The 25,481-nt window shown below is 37.6% G+C and overlaps 1 protein-coding gene across 1 annotated transcript in view; it reads left to right on the plus strand.

Moving 5' to 3' along the window:
• Positions 1–25,481, plus strand: part of LOC150097881 (very-long-chain 3-oxoacyl-CoA reductase-B-like) — a 201,268-nt gene that overhangs the window by 52,998 nt on the left and 122,789 nt on the right. The window contains exon 5 of the mRNA XM_090406335.1: positions 25,396–25,460. Coding sequence (XP_090262461.1) covers positions 25,396–25,460 — 65 coding nt within the window. The remainder of the gene's footprint in view (positions 1–25,395; positions 25,461–25,481) is intronic.

The following is a 25,481-nucleotide window of genomic DNA, read 5'->3' on the forward strand; positions in this document are numbered from 1 at the left end:
AAACCTGAACCTGAAGTTATCAATAAGGAACAAACAACAGTTGAAGTAAATTGTGCCAAGGTGACTAGTCTATAACAGAAAACAAGATTTATATCTTAAAAGGACATTTCCACACAATAATTGCAAAATACATTTAGTTACTTGTGTATGGAACAAGAGGAATCCAAGAGAAGAAGTAAAGGAAAGTAAGTGCACAAACTGGAATAGCAAGTGGGAAAACTGTGTAAGACCTCATGGAGGTCTTACATAGTTTTAATATATAAGATCTAAGTTCTCCACAAAAAGGCCTTGTATGAAAAATTTTTCTTTAATGAAAAATTTTTCAAAGGAAGAGTAAGCCTTTGTTGGATTTTGAATATATAGAGATTTGAGTAATTAATATTTACTTCAGAATCCAACATGATCTTCCATCACATAAGCTAGACTTGTGATTATTATTTAATGTAAATCACTTGTTTATAAATTAATATTCATGTAACTACCTTTAAGTTCTATTAATAATTAATTAATTATTCAAGGATATATAATAATAGTGAAAGGACTCTGTATTAAAATATTATTGAGTTTATTTTATTTATTGCTATGTTAATATTATAAGAATTTGTATTCAACATTTTAACTGCATATTAATTGAAATGTAAATATTCCTTATTTGTTCCTGTATGTAGAGGTATAACGTTGTGCAATGCCTCAGTTTTATTATATTTTGTTTTAGTTGTCATGGAGATGTATGTAAGATAGTGAGCGCGAGTTTAGAACAGAGCGTGGCAGATCGGTATTAAAGGACTGGAAAAGGATTTTAATAGAAGTAGAGCACGAGAATAATTTCGGTGGGAAGAAGGGATATATAAGCAAAGAACAGACAAAACGATTCATTTGGGGGAATCAGAGTGAGATAATAGCGAGTAGAGAGATAACAGCGAGTCGGCGAGTCAGTCAAGTAGCTCGCTAAGGTCTACTAGTCAAGGAGCGAGTTAGCTAGTAAGTTGCAGAAAGACAAATAAAGCAACGGAAGATAGCAAAGGATGACTAGTGATAATTTAGTTGGGATTTTGACTCAAGACCGACCTTTCAGGGACACACAGAAACTTGAAGAATAGCACGGAGTAACTAAGAGAATAAGTAGAGGCAGCAAAGTTAAATTTAAACGATAGCTGTGCTAAGAGATATAGTGCCTGAAAGATTAATTAAATGCTGGAAGAATAGGCAACTGTACATAAAAACTTCAAGTTAAAGAATTACTGCGTGTTACCTTAGTTCATGAGTTATTGGTAGAATACTGAATTGGTCAAGTGATGTCAAAGATAGTACAAGCCTTTTGCTCCGAGCAAGAACCTTTTAACTATGTGAATTGCGACCATAAATTTATTCAGTTATTACTAAGAGGATTTTTTATTATTATTATTATTATTATTATTATTCAGGCCTCCAAGGAGTCAAAAGACTCATCGAGGGAGGTCCTTTCTAAGACATAAAGTCTGTCAAGACTCATCGAGGGGAAGTCCCCCCCTGAGAAACACAAAGTTTATCATACCACTCCTTAAACCCACTGACCGTTCTCGCTCCCACCACTCCATCAGGCAATGCATTCCACGGCTCAACCACCCTCCACACAAAGAAACCACTCCTTACCCTCTTGCTCACAGTTTCCTTTCGTAACTTCCAGGGATGGCCTCTTGTCATCACTCCTTCCCGCTGATCAACCAAGCGAAAGAACTCCCCAGTGTCAACCCTGTAACCACCTCTCAACAGTTTAAAAGTCTCAATCATATCACCTCTCCTTCTTCTATCCACCAAACTCTGCAGTCCACATTCTCTAAGCCGATCCTCATAACTATCCTTGTACAGCCCTGAAACCATCTTTGTCATCCGTCTTTGTATCCTTTCCACGGTTAATTTATCCCCTTCAAATCCTGGGGACCAAATCTGAGAACAATAGTCCAAGTGTGGTCTGATCAGAGACTTATACAACGGAATGATAACCCTCTTATCTCTGCAGGTCAGTGTCCTTCTCATAATAGCAGCAATCCTCTGTGTTACCTTCACCACCTTTGCAATATGTCCCCTAAACTTCAGGTTTCTATCAATCATCAACCCCAGATCTCTTGTCTCCCCTACTTCCTCCAGTATAACTCCTCCCATAGAGTATGCAGCATCCCATCGATGTTTCCCAAACCTCAAGACCTTACATTTTGCTGCATTAAACTGACACCCCCATTCATTTGCCCATCTATCTAGCTTATTTAAATCCTCTTGCAGGGCTACCACATCTGCACTATTACTAATAATCCTTCCAAGCTTCGCATCATCCGCAAACAACTGAATATCCCCCTGCAATCCACTGGCTATGTCATTGATATAAAGGTTAAACAATATAGGTCCTAGTACTGAGCCCTGTGGGACCCCACTTGTAACCCTCTGCCTCCTGGAAACTGCTCCACCATACACAACTCTCTGATACCTATCAGACAGCCAATCCTGAATCCAGTTGACCAATCTGACATCCAGACCCATGTGCTGCAACTTAAATATCAGCTTATCATGTGGCACCCTGTCAAATGCCTTCGCCAAGTCTAAGAAAATTGCAGTATATGCCTTTCCCTCATCTAATGCTCTTGTAACTTTATTATAAAAGGCTAGCATATTGCTAAAACAAGAGCGTCCTTTCACAAATCCATGTTGATTCTCACAGATAACATTACCCTCATCTGCCCAATGCTGTACACGGTCCCTCACTACTTTCTCCAAGATCTTAACAACTACTGATGACACACAGACTGGCCTATAATTAGACACTTCCAGTCTGTTACCACCCTTATGCAATGGCACTATCTTACCTTCCTTCCATTCCCTGGGCACCTTTGCCAAAGCCAGACTTTCATTGAAAAGCCACGTTAAAGGTATTGTCAATTCCCTAGCACATTCTCTCAAAACTCGTGGCGAAATACCATCCAGTCCCACAGCTTTACTGACATCCAGAGTACTCAGTATCTGAAACATTTGTTTTATTTTTAATGAGTGCTGTTAATTGTTTTAAGTGAATACAGTTTTAAAAGGTGTCCGTACATAAGTAGATGAACAAGGAAATTTACTGGTAAGAATTAACCAACTTTGTTACTCCTATGCAAAGATATGTGTTTTATTTCCTAAAATATCCCTACATTAACGGTAACTTTTGTGGAGAATAGCTGGAATGTGGATTTAAGAGTGTATACTTGTGAAGAGCGTTGCCGCCCTTATATTGTATTTGAAACTTAAGTAACTATAAGATATTATTGTAATTGGTTACTAAGGAACTTATGACATTGAACTTTTTCAAATGGTTAATTGAATTTTGTGAAAGCTGTATTTCAGACAACAGATTAGCAATTGCCTGAAATTATATGATTAAATTACCAGATGAGCCAAAATGTTTGTAATACCTTATTCAGTGACTTAAACTAAAGTGTATAATTTGTAAGCCTATATTAAATGTTTGTTTTGTTGATCTAAAGTTGTACTTTGCCTGAATCTCTTTTACTGCACCATTCATAAAATAATCGAACCAAAGCGGGTGAAATAAATAAGTTAAATAAACTCGGCCTGTATACATAATAATAACACATAAAAAGGAAATAGTTGAGAGTTGGTTTTATTTTAATTCTTTGACTAATTTAGATATAGAGTGGCGCAGTCAATAAATACAAATTTTCTCTATATTTAGTTTAGAAATCAACTAGCAATTTATTTTTTTTGTTTAAGAACATCATAGTGACAAATTGAACGGATCCAAGGTATAGGTTAAGACAAAATAGGATCCAACAAAATAAGGGGGGTAACAAGGGATCACACTTGAAAGTTATCTAAGAGTGTGGTTAGTAAATGTGTGCACACTAGGTTCTTTACCTGGAGAGTGGTGAATGAGTGAAATGGATTGCCAGAGGTGGTTGTTAGTGCCTCAACAGTAAATAAGTTTAAGATGTATGATAGATATTGTTAATGGATAGTGTGGGTCTCCCATGATGAGTCTTTTGACTCTATGGAGTACCCATATAAATAATAAATAATTCATTAACTGTATTAAATAATTGTTATAACAAATTTGGCCTGAAAATTAACATTAAAAAGACAAAGGTTTTGAAAATTGTCAGGAATTTAAAACTTCAGCAATTTAGGTATAATTTTTAGTGAAGATGGCAATATAAATATGGAATTAGACAAAAGAAATAAAGCTGGTATCATAGGGAATCAGATAACTGGAGACAACAGATATAAAAGTTCTGAGGAAAATCAGGAAGGGGAGGTGAACTGACATCACTGGTAGAATAATATTAAAATAAAGATATTGAAAGCTAATGTGAAGTTCCTTCACATTAGCTTTCAAATCAGAACTAATCTCAAATGTAGAGAAAAGTTAACAAAACAGGTGTTTAATGCCATTATAACAGGGAAAAAATGCAGAGGAAGCGAAGATCATGGTGGTTCAATGCAGTTACAAGCACCTTAGAAGACCAATATATAAAATCTGGCAATATTCTGATAGATAACAGACAAATTTGGAAGAAAATTGTTGATAGGAGATTAGCAATAATGTTAACTGCATCCTGATATTCTGTACAATACAATACTGGATGCTACATATCAGGAATTTGAATTATTTTATTTAGCATTCGGCTAAGAAGAAGAATACATGCATATGCCACCACACAAATACACAAAAAAGGACATACAAGACAATAAAATGCATAAAAGATGTACAATAGTGTGAAGTGACACTGTAGTCATGTATCCATATAAAAATATACAAATAAGCATAAAATTAAAATTGAATGTCAAAGTTCGACAGCCAATCAACAGCATCTGTAGAAACTGTTATAAAGTCAGTTACCGGCCCCGTGTAGGTTCTGTGAGGACAGTCAAATGTGATATGTTGCATAGTTTGGTTATCCTCACCATAGTCAAAAGATGAGTTTGGTCTTATTCCCCAAGTAAACAAGGAAGCTCTGCACCTACCATGATTGATGTAAAACCTATTTACACCAACCATGGTAGGTGTGAAACCTATTAAGGGATGTCCATATTTTTCAAACTAGATCAAACCCTGATGGAGGGCTGTTTGAGTTAAAGACAGACTGCCAGATTACTGGGGCTTGTTCAGTCCATTCTGTCTGCCATGCTACTGTTGCATCATAGCCTTCAGTGACGAGTCGTTGTGCCCTTATAATAGATGGGTGTAGAGCTGTCGATATCAGAGTGTATAGAAAGCAGTGGATTCTGGCAAATTTTGTTGTATTCATGAATTAGGTTGCCTTGGCATCGTAGTTATGGCAGTTGTATGTGGCTCAGAACTGGTGGCCAATATGGTGGAGTAGTCTTTATTGTTCCAGAAATGATATACATTGTCTGATTCAGGTTAATTTAATGTGTGCCCTGTTCAGCCTGACAGCTGAGCAGTATTTAGCAGTTGATAAACAAGGCCCAGAGCAGATGTCCTTAATGTGTAAGCACAAGTCCCCCCTCCCCAAGGTTGTTCTGGCAAGTTTATGCATTATGTTATTTCTAGCTCCTGAGTTTGGCAGCAGTATTGGAGAGATGTCTATTAAAGGAGAGGGTTCTGTCTAGGGTTATGCCCAGATACTTTGGATTAAATTGTGCAGTAGTATGTTCCCATTTAGTGGCACTCTTAAGATGCCATGTGTTATGCTATTGTTCAAACGGAAACAGTTCAGTCTTGGTAGTGCTTGGAATTAGATGCCACTTTTCAAAAGAAGTGGTTTAGCTTCTCTAGGTCATTAGTTAGTATGTGCTCTATAGTACAGAAGTTCTGGTGTTGGGATGTGATCATCAGCATATGCAAATTTTCTAGACGTTGTCCTTGGAATGTCAGAAATCTACAAATTGAATAGAAGAGGAGTCCAGAAGTGACCCTTGTGGGAGTCCATTGTTAAGTGTTCTTGGTTTTCTCATATCATGTATAACTACCTATATTATTCTATTAGACAGAATAACATTGATCAGATGGATTTTTTTACATTTCAGTATTTTAAGGAGCTTGTAGATCATGCCATTCCTTCATACGGTGTCATATATAACACCATCAAGTCTATAAAGACTGCACCAGTTTTAAGGCATTTTTCAAAACCAGATTCTATGAGTCATTAAGGCCAAAACTCTATAACTTGATCTTCACCGTTGTGCCTGGGCCTAAAAACCAGCCTGTTCATGAGGGAGAATGTCAGTAACAATAGTACTAATTCTATTGTAAATAAGTCTTTCTAATAGCTTGAGACAGACACTGAGCAGTGCTATAGGTCTATAGCTTTCGGGTTTTTAAATGGGCTTTCCAGGTTTCAGGATGGTTATTATGTTCGATTTTTTAAATTCTGCTGGTAATTTGCCACTCTGTAGAATATTAGAGAAGAATTTTTGTCAGCCATGCCATTGTATTGGGTCTAAAGTTTTTTAAAAATTCAGAGTGAATATTATCAAATCCAGGTTCTTTACCAGTTTTCACTCCCTGGAGTGCAGCATGAAGTTCTTCTTTGGTGAATGGATTCAGTAGATCATTTGCTTCAGAACAACCTTCTTTAAGTCTGGTCAATTCCTTCCTAATTATTTTAGTGTTTTTTTTTTTTTTTTTCTGATTTAGCTCTGGACAGATTCACTGTCCAATTGGCAATGTAGCTGGCAGTAACAGCAACTTTTGCTTGAGGGAAATGGGAATTACCACTCAGCTTTTTAAGGAGGTTCCATGCCTTCCTGCTTGAATGTTAAAGTTCAGCCTTTCGTTGGTGTCAATCCATTTGTTCTTTCTAGCTTCATTTAAGCTGTCAATAAGATCATAAGATCTGTAATGAGATCTGCGCATCTACACGTCTGCTATTCAGAAAATTGTTATAAAATGCTTCACTGGTTTCACTTCAGCCAGGTATGTATTCTTTTCTAGCACCTCTAGGGATGTGTGCTTTGGCTATGTGATTACTATTTTCATAACTCTTCAGTAGTTACAAGGTTGTGGAATCCAGTGCACATTTTTATCTAGATTTGATGAAAAGCTGTTCCAGTTTGCCCTGGCAAAATTCTAATGTAGCATTGGTATAGTTTCAGTAATTGGGATTTGAGGGCCAACCTCAATAAAGACAGGGCAGTGTTGATTGTGTGGGAATCTTCCTAAAATACGACAGCTGGTTGGCATTGGGCAGCCTCTTTGATTGGTTGTAACAAAACATGTCAGGATTGCTGCCACTGTTCCATCTAGCCGAGTTAAAAGTGCAATTATCCTTGGGATCGAAAATCGGCTATGTTGTTTGCCTCTGCCCACTTGGCTAGCTTGGCACCATTTGCATCAGTTTCTCTATAACCACATTGGGCATGATGACTGTTGAAGTCTCCGATATAAGCAGCAGGGTGCATTAAGGCTGGCAAAACTTCATCAGGCCAGCTTGTAGATGGTGGCTTGGAAACATTAATTATTTTTAGCTCATTAATTTCCATAATAATGGTAGATATGTTCGAAACGTCACTAGCAGAAATGAAAGGGACCTTAGTAAGTGAATTTCGGGCATAGGTGGCTACCCCATACCTCTGATGGTATGTTGCTCCTATAGTTGCTCCTATCTTCAGGACTGATTGGTAGCTTGCTCCACCTTTGCAAGCAGTGCCGTGGTGTTGTACCACCTTACCCCAGTCTTGAAGATACTTTCAGGCGCAAACTTTGTTTGCTCACACTTGGATAAAGGATTAAACTAAATTTATTATACTCTAACCAAGTGAAAAATAAACTTTCAACATCTTTCTTTAAATCCAGAGTAATTTATTAAAAAAGGGTGGCACACCATTTGGCAACTCCTATATGTAGAGATGACCTGCTATTGCTTCTGCCTGGTATCTCCACTTGGGCCTGGCTTCCACTGAAGAGACCTCAATAAAGGTTGAAACTAGTCTGGGTTGTGGCCCTTCCCTTAATGCATAACATTAAACATATCCGCAAGGAGATGTGTTTTGCATTATGGGAGATACTGAGTTAGGAGTGTTGGTAGCTTGCTCCGCCTTTGCAAGGAGTGCCCTGGTGTTGTACCACCTTACCCCAGTCCTAAAGATACTTTCAGGCGCAAACTTTGTTTGCTCACACTTGGATAAAGGATTAAACTAAATTTATTATACTCTAACCAAGTGAAAAATAAACTTTCAAAAGGCTGCAGGTTCACATTTCAAACATCCATCCAGGGCATTGATGTTTGAAATATTTCTTCAGGCAGGAGATGAATTTCATTGTCTCATATGGGACCACTGTTCTTCTTATTGTGGCATGAAGGGGATTGAAAAAGGTCCATTTTTTGTCTCCAGAACAGTTTCCAGATCAGGTAAAAAATAAATAAAATAATAATAAAATCGAAAAAAAAAAGTTTTAGCCTGCCTATAGTATGTAATATAATACTATAGGTGTATTATATAAGTGCAAGAAAACAGCAGCAGATTAGTGGAACAGTACAATCTCTGATTGTACTATATTCCTAAGACTATGATCCGCCCCCCCCCCCAAAAAAAATTACTTGAGATCTTCAGCATTCAAGAGCACTATCACTCATAGTGCAAACAAATGTAACCAATCAAATCTCTTCAGATTAGATTAGAACTATGGAACAGTGCTTCTCAGTGTCCCTTATATATCCTTTCCATGAAGAAACTGATATTTCAGAACTTTAGTGTCTTCTTCTGAAGATTCTAATTCTCAATTTTTTTTAATTTTTTTATTTTGAAAAGAAAGGACACATTATATGTGTTATGCTTAGTTTGCCATAATCCTTGTTGAAATTATGGCACAAGATGGATCCTCATTCATCAAGCTCACTCTTTTGCTCTGATGATGTCTTTTTGCAACCAGAAACCGTAGCACATAAAATCAGTGTGTCATTCACCAATAAAACCATAAACAACTGTAGGGACTCCTCATCTTCCTTTGGCTTTCAAAGAGAAATCACTCATTCCTTGTGTTAGAGGAATATCTGAATATTATAAAGATACTTGGGTTTGGTCCTCATATGTCATTCTGCTGGTCCATAAGATTTCATCATTTCTAAGTTCAGTAAAGAAGAGGCTTTCCCAATTGGCTTTCCATGTTGTGTACCAGATCCCTTGTACCTGTGGTTAAACCAAAGCAGTTCATTGTGAGGAACATCAAAACTGCATCAAGTAATATGAGTTAGTACAATCTAGTCTTGCAGAACTTGCTGTCACCTCTTGGACACAGAGTTCTTTAGAGAAAAAAAAAAACTGTAGTCGTGCATATGAACAGTTTCCTCTTGGAAAGATTACATAAAGAGAGCTGCATTACTTTTATTATAATCTCAGTGGATTGATGGGTTATATTTATTCCTATTGTAGATATAGGAATATATGGTGGTCTTAATGCTGTTCATCCCAGTTAATAAATGTTTTGTATCGCATCGATAGTACTTCAGTACAAATGAAAAGTTTATTATTGTGGTTATTGTGTTCTTTTTTTTTTTGTTGTATAAAACAACTGTGACTGATGAAGCATGTCTAAAAATGTTATCTCACACACTTTAGTCAGCAGACTTCCAGTTGGTTATCTCTCTTATACTATCCACAGAAAACCCACTCATACTATCTAATAACTGAATATTAATTCACACCACCATCTGGCACAGATTTATGATATAATAAAAAAACATTAGCATACAGAACTAGAACTATTTGCTTAAATGGCATTTACTCAAGGGAAAAAAAACATTTCTGCTGACTAAAGTGTGTGAGATAACATTTTTAGACATGCTTCATCAGTCACAGTTGTTTTATACAATAAAAAAAAAAGAACACAATAACCACAATAATTTCATTAATAAGGATTACAATTCTAAAAAAAATAAGCCCTGTTGTTTTACCCCACTGCTAATATTAGACAAGCAGAGAATCAGTAGATCACTCCAAAGCTGTAGTGGTCCCTTATATCAAAGGAGTATGTGAAAAGATAAAAAAAATATATATATACACTTATTAAATACCTTATTAAATTTTACAAGATGTTGAAAGTTTATTTTTCACTTGGTTAGAGTATAATAAAATTAGTTTAATCCTTTATCCAAGTGTGAGCAAACAAAGTTTGCACCTGAAGTATCTTCAGGACTAGGGTAAGGTCCCACTGAAGAGACCTCAATAAAGGTCGAAACTAGTCTGGGTAGTGGCCCTTCCCTTAATGCATAACATTAGTTATCTAAAGGAAGGAGGGCGCTAGTGGGTCAGGCGCTACGAACGTGCTTTGAAGAGCTCCTGATTCAGATAAGTTTTACTAGGAATAATTAAGTATATATGCGTAATTGTTTAAGTAAGAGCGGCTGTAAACGTTGTACGCTACCGATAGTATTAGTGTGGGTTTTTTTTTTCTTGCTTAAACTAAATACGAAAACGTTAATATTAGACCTAGTAACCTGCAGAGAAAAAAAAAAAAAATGGCGGCTGCATTGTCATTCCATGATTTTAATTTGGATTTCAGTAGGTTCGTTAAGTGTGAGGTCTGTTATATGTATTCCTTCGATTACATAAATGATTTGTGGATGTTTAGTGCGGATGGAAGAAGGGTGTGTGCGAAATGTGACCTGAACGAGGAATTGATGAATGCGAATATGAAGTTGATGACAGAAAGTGCTAGTACCGATTGTGTCGTGAGTGCACGTTTGAAAGAGAATGGCGAGAAAGACAGGCGAAAAAATGTTAAAAAATCAGGAAAAAAGAAAAAGAGCGATTTGACAACCGTAACGGATGTTAAAAGGGACGAAAGTGAGGCGGAAAGAAACGAAATTGAGAGAACGAATGAAAGTAGAAATGGCGTGGTGCAGAAACCGCAAGTAAAAAAAATCGAAAGAATGAATGATAGCGAAAAAAGAATGACTGATGGCGAAAGTTGGACGCATGTTGGAACGAAAGTACTAAACCAAAGAAAGATGAATGACAGTAAAAGTGAAAAGAATGATAGCGAAAGTTGGACGCATGTTAGTCCGAAAGTACGGAAACAAAGAAAGATATGTGAGAGTGAAAGTGAGAAGAATGACAGTGAAAGTTGGACGTATGTTGGACCGAAAGTACGGAAACAAAGAAGGATGAATGAGAGGGAAAGTGAGAAGAGAGGGTCGAGAGTTAGAAAGTTAGAAAGATTTAATGATAGAGTGAATGTGTCGCGAGGTTCAGAAGGTGAATTGGATTGGATGAAGCAAGAAATGAAATGGATGCGGAATGAAATTAAGAGAATGCAGGTCAAAACTATTAAAATAAATCATGATGGCATGAAAGAGTTAACAAAAGATGAGCGAGTGGCGTTGTATGGCGACTCCATTATTAAAGGTGTGCTAGAGGATAAAATGCACAAGGCATGTTTTCCAGGCGGTAAAATGAGTAGAGTGATTGAGGCATTGAACATGAGGCGGGAACGAGCAAAAGAGTTAATTGTATTAATTGGAACAAATGATTTGAGAGAGAACAAAGAGCATGTCAAAATGAATGTCAGGAGACTGCTTGGAAAGATAAAGGAGAATAGTGTGACAGGAAGGGTGGTCAGTGTGTTGCCTAGGTATGATTGTGGTGAAATGAGGCGGAGAGCAAGGATTATGAATGATATTCTGGCTGAAATGTGTGAGGAGATGGGAGTACAGTTTGTTAATGTGTGGAATGAGTTTGAGGGACGAAGTGAGCTGTATGGGAGCGATGAGAGACTGCTGCTGGAAGGTAGAGAAGTGAATAGAGAGAATGAATCAGATCAAGAGGGGAGTGATGTGGAAGAGCAGGAGAGTAAGACAGGAGAGATTGAAGGAGTGGAAATGAATGTGGAAGTGAGTGGTATGAGTATAGATAATGAGAGAATGGGTGTGCAAGAGGAGCAGGGAAACGGGGAGGCTCAGGGTGGACAGGGATACACAGCGTGAGAAAGGTGGATGCTCCAAGAGGAGGTGAGAGAATGTGTAGGCAGGAAAGTAATGGGATGATCAGGGATCAAAAGGAAACAGATGGAATTGCAAAGGGTTCTAAAATGAAGAAGCAGAAAGGGAAATGGCCCCAGTCCAGCATGGAGAGATCACATCGAGTGAGTGGTATCAGTGGAACTAGCTGTAGATCCAGAAATGAGTTGTTGTGTTTGTATACCAATGCTAGAAGTATAAGAAACAAGGCGGATGAAATGGTTGCACTAATTGCGTCTGTGCACCCAGAGATTGTCGGAATAAGTGAGACATGGTTAGATGAAAATGACATCCTGACAGGAATAGAGATGGAAAGGTATGATGTGTTTCGTGAGGATAGAAGGGGTAAAAAGGGAGGGGGAGTGCTATTGATGATAGAGAAAGAGTTATGTCCATACAAGGTAGAGATGCAAGGGGGAAATGGGGCCAGTGGTTTTGAGGCAGTATGGTGTGAGATAGAGGTGAATAGAATCAAATACTTGGTGGGATGTTGTTATAGACCTGGTAATGTGGATGGTGGTGATAGTGAAATGTATAGTCAAATAAGCCAAGCAAATAAGAAAAGGGTGATCATTATGGGTGATTTTAATTATGGCAATATAGACTGGAATGAAGAGATAGCAACTGGAAGTAAAGAAAATGAGTTTCTTGAGTTTTTGAGGGATAACTACCTCAGACAGTATGTAACAGAGGGCACAAGAGGATTAAGGGTCTTGGATTTGGTCATCTCATCGGAGGATGTAATTATAAATGAGGTGTCAAATCATCCACCAATTGGTGAAAGTGACCATGAGGTGATTACTTGGGTGGTTGCCAGCAGTGCAAGGACCCCTGTGAAAAAAGGGTATATGTGGAACTACAAGGGGGGTGATTATGAAGAGCTCAGGAGACAGCTTGCAGGTGTAGCATGGAATGAGGAGTTAGCTGGAAAAGAGATCAATGCAGCTTGGGGGATTTTCAAAAAATATTTAGTGGATGCAATGTCTAAATGTATACCGCGGGTGAGAAGGTTAAATAAGTTAGGTGTGAGATGGATGAATAAAGAGATTAAACATGCAATACAGAGAAAAAGGGCATTGTGGAGGCAGCATAAGAGAAGTGGAAGTAACCAAATTCATGAGTTCTACAAAGACCAGGCAAGGAGAGTGACTTGGTTGGTGAGAGTAGCTAAAGAGAGGTATGAACAGCAGTTAGCTAATGAAGCTAAAAAGAATCCTAGGGAGTTCTTTCGATATGTAGCCAGCAAAAGAAAGAATGATTATGGAAGGATGACATTGATTGGAGGAAATGGTATAAAGACAGCTGTTGCAGAATGTGTGGTGGAGATACTTAATGAGCACTTCATAAAGATCTTTCAATCTTGTGAATGTGACTTCATGGAGAGATTAAGAGCAGTTGATGATGGGGAGGAGAGACTGACTGTAAGTGAGCAAGAGGTGTTTAGGGAGTTGAGTAAACTAGATGTAAATAAGGCTGTGGGACTTGATAATATATCACCACGTATTCTGAAGGAATGTGCCAGAGAGTTGACACCTGCCTTGACATATTTTTTTAATACGAGTCTTGCACTTGGTCAAGTCCCTAAAGAGTGGAAGGAGGGCAAGATTGTGCCACTTCATAAAGGAGGTGATCGAACTCAAGCATCAAACTATAGGCCTATCTGTGTGTCGGGTGTTGTGGTTAAGTTGTTGGAGAAGCTTGTGAGAGCTAGAATCCAGAGTTGGGTTGACAACAATGGTATAATCTTTGATGGACAGCATGGATTTGCTAAAGGGAGGTCGTGTTTTAGTAATCTACTTACTTATTACAATAAAGTGACTGCTTCCTTGGACAGAGGAGAAGGATACACAGTAATATACTTGGATTTCGCAAAAGCTTTTGATAGAGTGCCTCATGATAAGTTGACAGTCAAACTAGAGCAGATGGGGTTGGATATTAGATTAGTGCATTGGATTGGAGACTGGCTATCTGATAGGTATCAACAAGTTGTGTATGGGGGTGCAATATCCAGGAAAAGGAAAGTCACTAGTGGAGTGCCTCAGGGATCTGTTTTAGGGCCATTACTATTTAACTTGTATATTAATGATATTGGCGAAGATTTGGATGGAGATATTCAGCTGTTTGCAGATGATGCAAAGTTGGGAAGAACCATAAAGAGTAGTGAAGATGTTGTGGCCTTGCAAGAAGACTTGAATAAATTGAGTGATTGGGCAAGCAAATGGGGGTGTGAGTTCAATGTTGCAAAATGTAAGGTTTTAAAATTTGGAAAACAAAGATGGGATGCAGAATTTATGCTTGGTAAGAATATATTGTTGGAAGTAGAGGAAATAAGAGATCTGGGAGTGATAGTGGATAAGGATCTAAAATTTAGGGGTCACATCGCCAAAATTGTGAAGACAACACAAAGACTTCTGGGAATGATGAGGAGGACACTGACGTGTAGAAGTAGGGAGATTCTTGTTCCATTGTATAAGGCTTTGATTAGGCCACACATGGACTATTGTGCCCAGATTTGGTCACCTGGTTTTCAGAAGGATGAGGAGATGTTGGAAAGGGTCCAAAGGCGACTGACTAAGGTAGTTTCTGACCTCTGGAATGTCGAGTATGAGGAAAGATTGAAAAGATGTAATTTGCAGAGACTAGTGGAGAGAAGGAAGAGGGGAGATATGATAGAGACCTACAAGTTGGTAAGGGGTTGCTATAGGATCAATGGTGGAGAAGTTCTACAGCGAATAGTGGGAGATCAGGGGAGAACCAGAGGTCATCCCTGGAAACTGTATAAAGAGGGTGTGAGTAGGGGAGTGAGAGGCAGGTTTTTTTCGTGCAGAGTTGTGAATGATTGGAATGCCTTGCCTGAGAGTGTGGTGTCTGCAAGGAGTTTGAATGTGTTTAAGACCCGGTATGATGAGATGTGTGTGAGATAAAAGGACCTCCTAGATGAGTCTTTGACTCCATGAGGTCTTGTTTAATAATAATAATAATAATAATTAGACATATCCGCATGGAGATGTGTTTTGCATTATAGGAGATACTGAGATAGGAGTGTTGGTAGCTTTCTCCACCTTTGCAACGAGTTGCCCTGGGTTGTTGTATCACCTTACCCTAGTCCTGAAGATACTTCAGGTGCAAACTTTGTTTGCTCACACTTGGATAAAGGATTAAACTAATTTTATTATACTCTAACCAAGTGAAAAATAAACTTTCAACATCTTTCTCTAAATCCAGAGTAATTTATTAAAAAAGGGTGGCACACCATTTGGCAACTCCTATAGGTAGAGATGATCTGCTAATGCTTCTGCCTGGTATCTCTACTAGGGCCTGGCTCCCACTGAAGAGACCTCAATAAAGGTCGAAACTAGTCTGGGTAGTGGCCCTTCCCTTAATGCATAACATTAGACATATCCGCATGGAGATGTGTTTTGCATTATAGGAGATACTGAGATAGGAGTGTTGGTAGCTTTCTCCACCTTTGCAACGAGTTGCCCTGGGTTGTTGTATCACCTTACCCTAGTCCTGAAGATACTTCAGGTGCAAACTTTGTTTGCTCACACTTGGATAAAGGATTAAACTAATTTTATTAAATTTTACAAATTAATATGGTATTTAATTTAATTTTACAAATTAAACTTATTAAGTGTTACAAACTTCCTGTAATCCAGTATTAGAACTAGCTTCTTTTATTCATTCTCCAAAAGATGTAGTTCATGTAGAATACATGTTCAGTTTAAACATTCCCATATTATGGACAATTCTGGAAGATCTGCAGCTAAATGGAGAGAAGAACACTAGAATTATATAGTTATGAACCAATATAGATGGGCAAAGTGCATTAGCAGACCATGTGCTCAACTCTACATGTAGTTAGATGGAGAACTATTACTTGAAAAAAAAAGACTCAATTCAAAAGTGACAGATTAATCTGGGTATCTGCTTATGTTTTGCAGAATACTCCTAACCTAAATAAGTATGATTGCACAATACTTCCAGTCTTCTAGATCAGCACTTCCCAAACTGTGGGTGATAGCCCCCCCTTGGGTTAGTTTTGTTGAGGGGATCATGAAATGATATAAACAAATTTAAAATGTTTTAAGACTAAGCAGATATTTTTTTTTTATCTTAAAAGAAATGTATTTAATTTTTATTATTTCTTTTTTGTTATTTTTTATATTTTAATAGAAAGAAATCACACATTGGTGTTGGTTCACAAATTTTGCTTCCTGCGTATTTTGGCGTTTAATGAATATTAGTAAATATATGCTTATATTTTCATTTTTCATGAAATTTCATTTTCATTTCAAATCTGTATAAAAATATAATATAATGTGCCATGTCAAATGTGTATGTAAGATGCTAAAAGTGTAATAATATTTACATTTGATTTTTGAAATATTCACAGTGTATGTTTTGTATTGAATATAAATACAATAAATGTTATAATAATATATGTCTGTATTATGATTTTTTTTTTTTTTTGATGGAGCCGTGAAATATTTTAATTTTTCCAAAGGGGCCTTTACATCCATAAGTTTGGGAAGCACTTCTGTAGATATTTATCTAAGAGACTGTAACTCTGCATTTAAATAAATAAAAAAAAAAATTGCTCACCTTTGACTGTGTCCAGAGATCATAATCAAAATAATTGAATCTTTGCTTGATGTTCTGTGTTCTTGTTCAAATTACTTTGACCTCCTTGTTATCTTTTTCCTTGAGAGTTCTTCAGTTACCATTATGTGAAATACTGGAATAAAAATTATTCAGGTTTACTTCGCTGTTGTAAGTAATTATTAAATTTATTTGGTAATAACGGGAGGTCTGTTGCTAAACCATATTTCTAAAATAAAACTTTCCTTTCAAGATAAAGAAAGACGATTGAAGGCAGTGTTGAAAAAGATTTGTGATGTTGGGAGATAAACTTACTGTGAAACATGTAGTGGCTTTCTTTCTTACTATAATAAATCTTCAAGTCAAATCCTACAATTATAGTTTATGTTTACTCTCTCAGTCTCTTTCCATCTCTTTGGCATCATGGAGGAGAAGAACAGCTTGAAGTTTTTATTCTCCAGGATGCTTTGTGTAAATTATCTGTTTATATAAAATATTCTCCAAGTCATCAGAGTGCTATCAGTTGCCTGTATATACATATTCACAAGTTATGATGGACTGTTAACTTTGTGACATTACATTACAAATCATCAAGGAAAGGAATACTGTGATTTAACTAAATAGGTAAAGACAATAGATAACTCTTAAAGATAAGGAGGTGGGGAAAATAAAATCATGCTAATACTAATAAATGTGCTTACCCTTCATGATATATGCTACTGTACCATAAACATATGCACAATAAGCACGGGCTATCTGGTGTGCATGGAATTAAGAATTCTTGATACTGCCAAAATTTATCATGTTTAAAAAAAAACAATGTTTTGAAAATGCTAAAATATTTGTTATTTTGTTGGGAGGGGGTAAATTAATGAGTTCTTTAAGGATGTTGGTTATTTTAAATGTTAACATAGTTATATGCTGCTTAAAGCTCAAGGCTAGATAACTGAGAAGAGGCCTCTGGATAGCCTATATATAATTCTTTCTTTTAAGGTTACACGGTGATCAGCATTCATATTTCCGAATTTAGGGACACAAAACACACGTTGAAATTATTATTTTACTTATTATTTATAAAATAACAATTTGACGTTTCGACCCATGTATGAGGTCATCATCAGAAGGATACATGTATATAAGGAACCAAGCTACATGTTCTTGTACTCTGTACTGGTAAATGAACATGGATCATCCCTGGAAATTGAGTAGAACGTAGTTAATAAAGACTTCGGACTAGTTTTTTCACTTGGAGAAAGAGTCAGTTAGTGGAATTGGTTTGTCATGAATCTGTTGTGGGTGCTTTGTCAGTAAATACATTCAAGGAGAGGCATGATAAGTTATTGTATGGATAGTCTGGAACTCCTGTCATCACTCTTCAGGCTCCTTGGAGATTCCCATGCAATAATAATATACACCAGTATCTCGCAGGAAGAATTTCCTAGGAAGAAATAGAAGAATTTTCCCATATCATTAAGGAAGAGAGCACTGTAAAGCAAATAAGTGACCAACAATATAAAGAAAATTTATATTTTTTGCCTTTTTCCAGCTGTTTTTCTATCATAGCAATCCTTCCTGGAGTCAATATACTTATTATGGGAGGTATCACTCAATGAGCAGCATATTGAACTTCAAACTCATATATGAGGGGGTGTTCAAAAAAAGACCAAACTTTTTAAATAGCACCCAACCGGCACAGAGATTGTGCTGTGGCTACTGATTGCACTTAGCAGCAAGTTTTGACAAGAAACTGCCATTTTCCCTGTTCTGCTATGATCATTAGTTGTTGAATTACATCTGCTGAAGTGAGCATGTGCACAAGCTATTCAACAGATTAGTGACAATGAAAGAGTTTGAAGAACAATGTGTGTGTGAAATTTTGCTGCTAACTTATTATTATTATTAAACAAGACCTCATGGAGTCAAAGACTCATCTAGGAGGTCCTTTTATCTCACACACATCTCATCATACCATGTCTTAAACACATTCAAACTCCTTGCAGACACCACACTCAGGCAAGGCATTCCAATCACTCACAACTCTGCACGAAAAAAAACCTGCCTCTCACTCCCCTACTCACACCCTCTTTATACAGTTTCCAGGGATGACCTCTGGTTCTTTCTCTCCTCATCTCCCACTATTCTCTGTAGAACTTCTCCACCATTAATCCTATAGCAACCCCTTACCAACTTGTAGGTCTCTATTATATCTCCCCTCTTCCTTCTCTCCACTAGACTCTGCAAATTACATCTTTTCAATCTTTCCTCATACTCGACATTCCAGAGGTCAGAAACTACCTTAGTCAATCGCCTTTGGGCCCTTTCCAACATCTCTTCATCCTTCTGAAAACCAGGTGATCAAATCTGGGCACAATAGTCCACGTGTGGCCTAATCAAAGCCGTATAGAATGGAACAAGAATCTCTACTTCTACACGTCAATGTCCTCCACATCATTCTCAGAAGTCTTCGTGTTGTCTTCACAATTTTGGCGATGTGTCCCCTAAATTTTAGATCCTTATCCACTATCACCCCCAGATCTCTTATTTCCTCTACTTCCAACAATATATTCTCACCAAGCATAAATTCTGCATCCCATCTTTGTTTTCCAAATTTTAAAACCTTACATTTTGCAACATTGAACTCACATCCCCATTTGCTTGCCTAATCACTCAATTTATTTAAGTCTTCTTGCAAGGCCACAACATCTTCACTACCCTTTATGGTTCGTCCCAACTTTGCATCATCTGCAAACAACTGAATATCTCCATCCAAATCTTCGCCAATATCATTAATATACAAGTTAAATAGTAATGGCCCTAAAACAGACCCCTGAGGCACTCCACTAGTGACTTTCCTTTTCCTGGATATTGCACCCCCATACACAATTTGTTGATACCTATCAGATAGCCAGTCTCCAATCCAATGCACTAATCTAACATCCAACCCCATCTGCTCTAGTTTGACTGTCAACTTATCATGAGGTACTCTATCAAAAGCTTTTGCGAAATCCAAGTATATTACTGTGTATCCTTCTCCTCTGTCCAAGGAAGTAGTCACTTTATTGTAATAAGTAAGTAGATTACTAAAACATGACCTCCCTTTAGCAAATCCATGCTGTCCATCAAAGATTATACCATTGTTGTCAACCCAACTCTGGATCCTAGTTCTCACAAGCTTCTCCAACAACTTAACCACAACACCTGACACACAGATAGGCCTATAGTTTGATGCTTGAGTTCGATCACCTCCTTTATGAAGTGGCACAATCTTGCCCTCCTTCCCCTCTTTAGGAACTTGACCAAGTGCAAGACTCGTATTAAAAAAATATGTCAAGGCAGGTGTCAGCTGTCTGTCACATTCCTTCAGAATATGCGGTGATATATTATCAAGTCCCACAGCCTTATTTACATCTAGTTTACTCAACTCCCCAAACACCTCTTGCTCACTTACAGTCAGTCTCTCCTCCCCATCATCAGCTGCTCTTAATCTCTCCATGAAGTCACATTCACAAGATTGAAAGATCTTTATGAAGTGCTCATTAAGTATCTCCACCACACATTCTGCAACAGCTGTCTTTATACCATTTCCTCCAATCAATGTCATCCTTCCATAATCATTCTTTCTTTTGCTGGCTACATATCGAAAGAACTCCCTAGTATTCTTTTTGGCTTCATTAGCTAACTGCTGTTCATACCTCTCTTTAGCTACTCTCACCAACCAAGTCACCCTCCTTGCCTGGTCTTTGTAGACCTCATGAAATTGGTTACTTCCACTTCTCTTATGCTGCCTCCACAATACCCTTTTTCTCTGTATTGCATGCTTAATCTCTTTATTCATCCATCTCACACCTACCTTATTTAACCTTCTCACCCTTGGAATACATTTAGACATTGCATCTACTAAATAGTTTTTGAAAATCCCCCAAGCTGCATTGATCTCTTTTCCAGCTAACTCCTCATTCCCTGCTACACCTGCAAACTGTCTCCTGAGCTCTTCATAATCACCCCCCTTGTAGTTCCACATATACCCTTTTTTCACAGTGGTCCTTGCACTGCTGGCAACCACCCAGGTAATCACCTCATGGTCACTTTCACCAATTGGTGGATGATTTGACACCTCATTTATAATTACATCCTCCGATGAGATGACCAAATCCAAGACCCTTAATCCTCGTGTGCCCTCTGTTACATACTGTCTGAGGTAGTTATCCCTCAAAAACTCAAGAAACTCACTTTCTTTACTTCCAGTTGCTATCTTTTCATTCCAGTCTATATTGCCATAATTAAAATCACCATAATGATCACCCTTTTCTTATTTGCTTGGCTTTTTGACTATACATTTCACTATCACCACCATCCACATTACCAGGTCTATAACAACATCCCACCAAGTATTTGATTCTATTTACCTCTATCTCACACCATACTGCCTCAAAACCACTGGCCCTATTTACCTCTTGCATCTCTACCTTGTATGGACATAACTCTTTCTCTATCACCAATAGCACCCCCCCTCCCTTTTTACCCCTTCTATCCTCACGAAACACATATCTTTCAATCTCTTTTCCTGTCAGGATGTCGTCCTCATCTAACCATGTCTCACTTATTCCGACAATCTCTGTGTGCACAGATGCAGTTAGTGCAACCATTTCATCCACCTTGTTTCTTATACTTCTAGCATTGGTATACAAACACAACAACTCATTTGTGGATCTACAGCTAGTTCCACTGATACCACTCACTCGATGTGATCTCTCCATGCTGGATGGGGCCATTTCCCTTTCTGCTTCTTCATTTTAGAACCCTTTGCAATTCCATCTGTTTCCTCTTGATCCCTGGTCATCCCATTACTTTCCTGCCTACACATGCTCTCACCTCCTCTTGGAGCATCCACCTTTCTCACGCTGTGTACCCCTGTCCACCCTGAGCCTCCCCGTTTCCCTGCTCCTCTTGCACACCCATTCTCTCATTTTCTCTACTCATACCACTCACTTCCCCATTCATTTCCACTTCTTCAATCTCTCCTGTCTTACTCTCCTGCTCTTCCACATCACTCCCCTCTCGATCTGATTCATTCTCTCTATTCACTTCTCTACTTTCCAGCAGCAGTCTCTCCAAGCAACTCACACCATAACCACTCAAATGCAGTCCATCGCTCCCATACAGCTCACTTCGTCCCTCAAACTCATTCCACACATTAACAAAATGTACTCCCATCTCCTCACACATTTCAGCCAGAATATCATTCATAATCCTTGCTCTCTGCCTCATTTCACCTAGGCAACACGCTGACTACCCTTCCTGTCACACTATTCTCTTTTATCTTTCCAGGCAGAGTCCTGACATTCATTTTGACATGCTCTTTGTTCTCTCTCAAATCATTTGTACCAATTAATACAATTAACTCTTTTGCTCGCTCCTGCCTCATATTCAATGCCTCAATCACTCTACTCATTTTACTGCCTGGAAAACATACCATGTGCATTTTATCCTCTAGCACACCTTTAATAATGGAGTCGCCACTCGCTCATCTTTCGTTAACTCTTTCATGCGATCATGATTTATTTTAATAGTTTTGACCTGAATTCTCTTAATTTCATTACGCATCCATTTCATTTCTTGCTTTATCCAATCCAATTCACCTTCTGAACCTTGCTACACATTCTCTCTATCATTAAATCTTTCTAACTTTCTAACTCTCGACCCCCTCTTCTCACTTTCCCTCTCATTCATCCTTCTTTGTTTCCGTACTTTCAGTCCAACATATGTCCAACTTTCACTATCATTCTTCTCACTTTCACTCTCATTTATCTTTCTTTGTTTCCGTACTTTCGGACTAACATGCGTCCATCTTTCGCTATCATTCTTCGCACTTTTACTGTTATTCATCTTTCTTTGGTTTAGTACTTTCGTTCCAACAAGCGTCCAACTTTCACCGTCATTCATTCTTTTTTCGCTATCATTTATTCTTTCGATTTTTTTTACTTGCGATTTCTGCATCACGCCATTTCTACTTTCATTCGTTCTCTCAATTTCGTTTCTTTCCGCCTCACTTTCGTCCCTTTTAACATCCGTTACGGTTGTCAAATCGCTCTTTTTCTTTCTTCCTGATTTTTTAACATTTTTTTGCCTCTCTCTCTCACCATCCTTCTCTTTCAAACGTGCACTCGTGACACAATCGGTACTAGCACTTTCTGTCATCAATTTCATATTCGCATTCATCAGTTCCTTGTTCAGGTCACACTTCGCACACACCCTTCGTCCATCTGCACTAAACATCCACAAATCATTTATGTAATCGAAGGAATACATATAACAGACCTCACACTTAACGAAACAACTGAAATATAAATTAAAATCATAAATTAAAAAAAAAAAAAAATGGCCACCGCCATTTTTTTTTTTTTTTTTTTCTCTGCAGGTTACTAGGTCTAATAATAACGATTTCGTAATTTAGTTTAGGCAAGAAAAAACTCCACACTAATAATATCGGTAGCGTACAACGTTTACAGCCGCTCTTACTTAAACAATTACACATATATACTTAATTATTCCTAGTAAAACTTATCTGAATCAGGAGCTCTTCAAATCGCGTCCGCAGCGCTTGGCCCACTAGCGCCCTCTGATGAACTTGGTAAACATTTTACAGAGCCATTTCAATTGCTTAACCAAGAATATGGGGAGAGGACTGTGTGAGCTAAATGCAGTGTTTAAGTGTTTTAAAAAGGGCAGAATGTTGGTTGGTGAAGATCCCAGGCCTGGACAACCTTCCACATCAACAGATGATGACCATGTCAAGAGAGAGTTCGTGCTGTGATTCATAGAAATCGTCGTTTAACTGTCTGAGAAGTTGCTGTTAAAGTGGGCATCAACATAGGCTCTTGCCATCAAATATTGACTGAAAAACGTCGGATGTGGCACGTCAGTGCAAATTCATGCCGTGTTTGTTGATTGATGATCAGAAAGAGAACCTTGTCGAAATCAGGAACTGCTTGGCAATGCAAATGGTAATGAAAACTTTCTTAAGAACATAACAGGAGATGAGATATGGATTTATGGCTATGATAATCAAAAAGTGTAGATGCAATCGTCACAGTGTGTGAAGAAAGGATCTCCTTGACCAAAAAAAACACAGATAAGTTTTTTTTTGGTCAAAGATCAAGGTGATGGCATTGTCCATTATGAACATACCATGTGGTCAGATGGTAAACAGAGAGATTTGTACCAGGAAATTTTAGTGCCTTTGAGAGATGCTGCATGCATGAAGAGGCCTGAATTGTGGGAAAAACCAGACTTAGATGTTGCACCATGACAGTGATCTGGCTCACTTGTCACTCCCTCATCTGGTGTTATATTGGCAAAACATCACACATCCGTTATTCCCAATCCACCCTATTCTCTGGACTTAGCCCCTGCATACTTTTTCCTGTTTCTAAAACTTAAAACCACATTGAAAGGACGCTGTTTCCAAACCATAGAGGAGATTAAAAAAAAATGTGATAAGAGAACTGCATGCATCACAGAAACAACAGTGTATGGCCAGTAGAGGGGGACTACTTTGAAGAAGACTGCTTAAAATGTTGTAAAATGAGTAATAAGGTCTTTATAGGAAAAGTCTTTTTTTGAACATGCCTCATGTATATATATATATATATATTAGGGTTACCAAGTAATTTTATAAACTTGGTTATTTTACTCCTTGGTTATTAAACTTATTTACATATATATATATATATATATATATATTGTGTTGTGTTTTTTTGAAGGGGAGAATAACCTTAACTTGCAGTACTTCATCTGCATCACTCATTTCCTCTGAAAAATAGAGTTAGTTACAGAGTTCTGTATGACACAAAACTGTTAAAATTTTTTTTTCTTTTAAATAATAACAATTAAACAAAAAATGCCTTTTAAACTCAAGGAGCTATACAAGGCTCCTTGAGTTTAAAAGGCATTTTAAACTCAAGGAGCCTCTATTTGTCCAGAATAGGCTTTTTCAAACATCCATGCTTGGATGTTGGTGATGGGACAGAACCTCAAACCATTAACCACCTAGAGTTGGGATTCAGTTCTGCTGTTCTTCTGCAGGATTAGTGCTTCTCCTCTCTAGATGTTGAATAGTGTGATTCATCAGTACAGGTTAGGGAGTTAAGGTTGCTTTGCTTTCAGAAAAAAGACATACATATTTGCACTTGTTTTTGGACAGTATTGCCATTTCCTTCTGTATGATTTTATTCTTGGTGTGTTGAAATTTGGTATGTAAAGTGTAATTGTTGTACTGTAATGATAGGTTTCTCCAAAGTATTTATCCAAAGTATGCAGGTACAAGGTATCCTCTTCTCTATTAAATTAACAATAGGGATGCTAATCAACATCCAAACCACTGCCTCTGAAGCCACCTAATTTTAATTATTTTTTAATTACTAATATATAAATATAAGCTTTTTTTTTTTGTATGGAAGTTTATATAGTGGTATATACCAGACATCCAATATATATCTATTCTATATATATAAAAAGATAAGCCGAAATTTGAAACGTTTTTATGTCACGTTTTTCGTCTTACCGGCTTACCAGCCCGGAACTCGGGCGGTTAAGCGCCATAGGCACCGGGGGGGGGAGCCCCCCTTGTGTGTGTGTGTGGGTGGGTTTCAGACATCAGATCATTATGTTGCCTAATTTTTAGAATATTGAATCAGTTTGGGATATGAATGCAATAAATGGCAAAAAAAAAAAAAAGTGAAAAAGGAAAGTGGTGTGATTAATATTTTCTGCATAAAATAATGATCTCAGTATCATTTGTTTCTATCTTTGGTGTATATATTTATTATCATTGTAATATTTACAGTGAACAATGTTGGAATGAGCTACAAATATCCAGAGTACTTCACTAAGATTCCTGATGGTGAACAAGTAGGTTAAATTATAGTATTA

Source organism: Typopeltis vanoorti, chromosome 16, assembly GCF_054136105.1.
Source record: "Typopeltis vanoorti isolate ZY-2024b chromosome 16, IOZ_Tvanoo_1.0, whole genome shotgun sequence".
Lineage (NCBI taxonomy): Eukaryota > Metazoa > Arthropoda > Arachnida > Uropygi > Thelyphonidae > Typopeltis > Typopeltis vanoorti.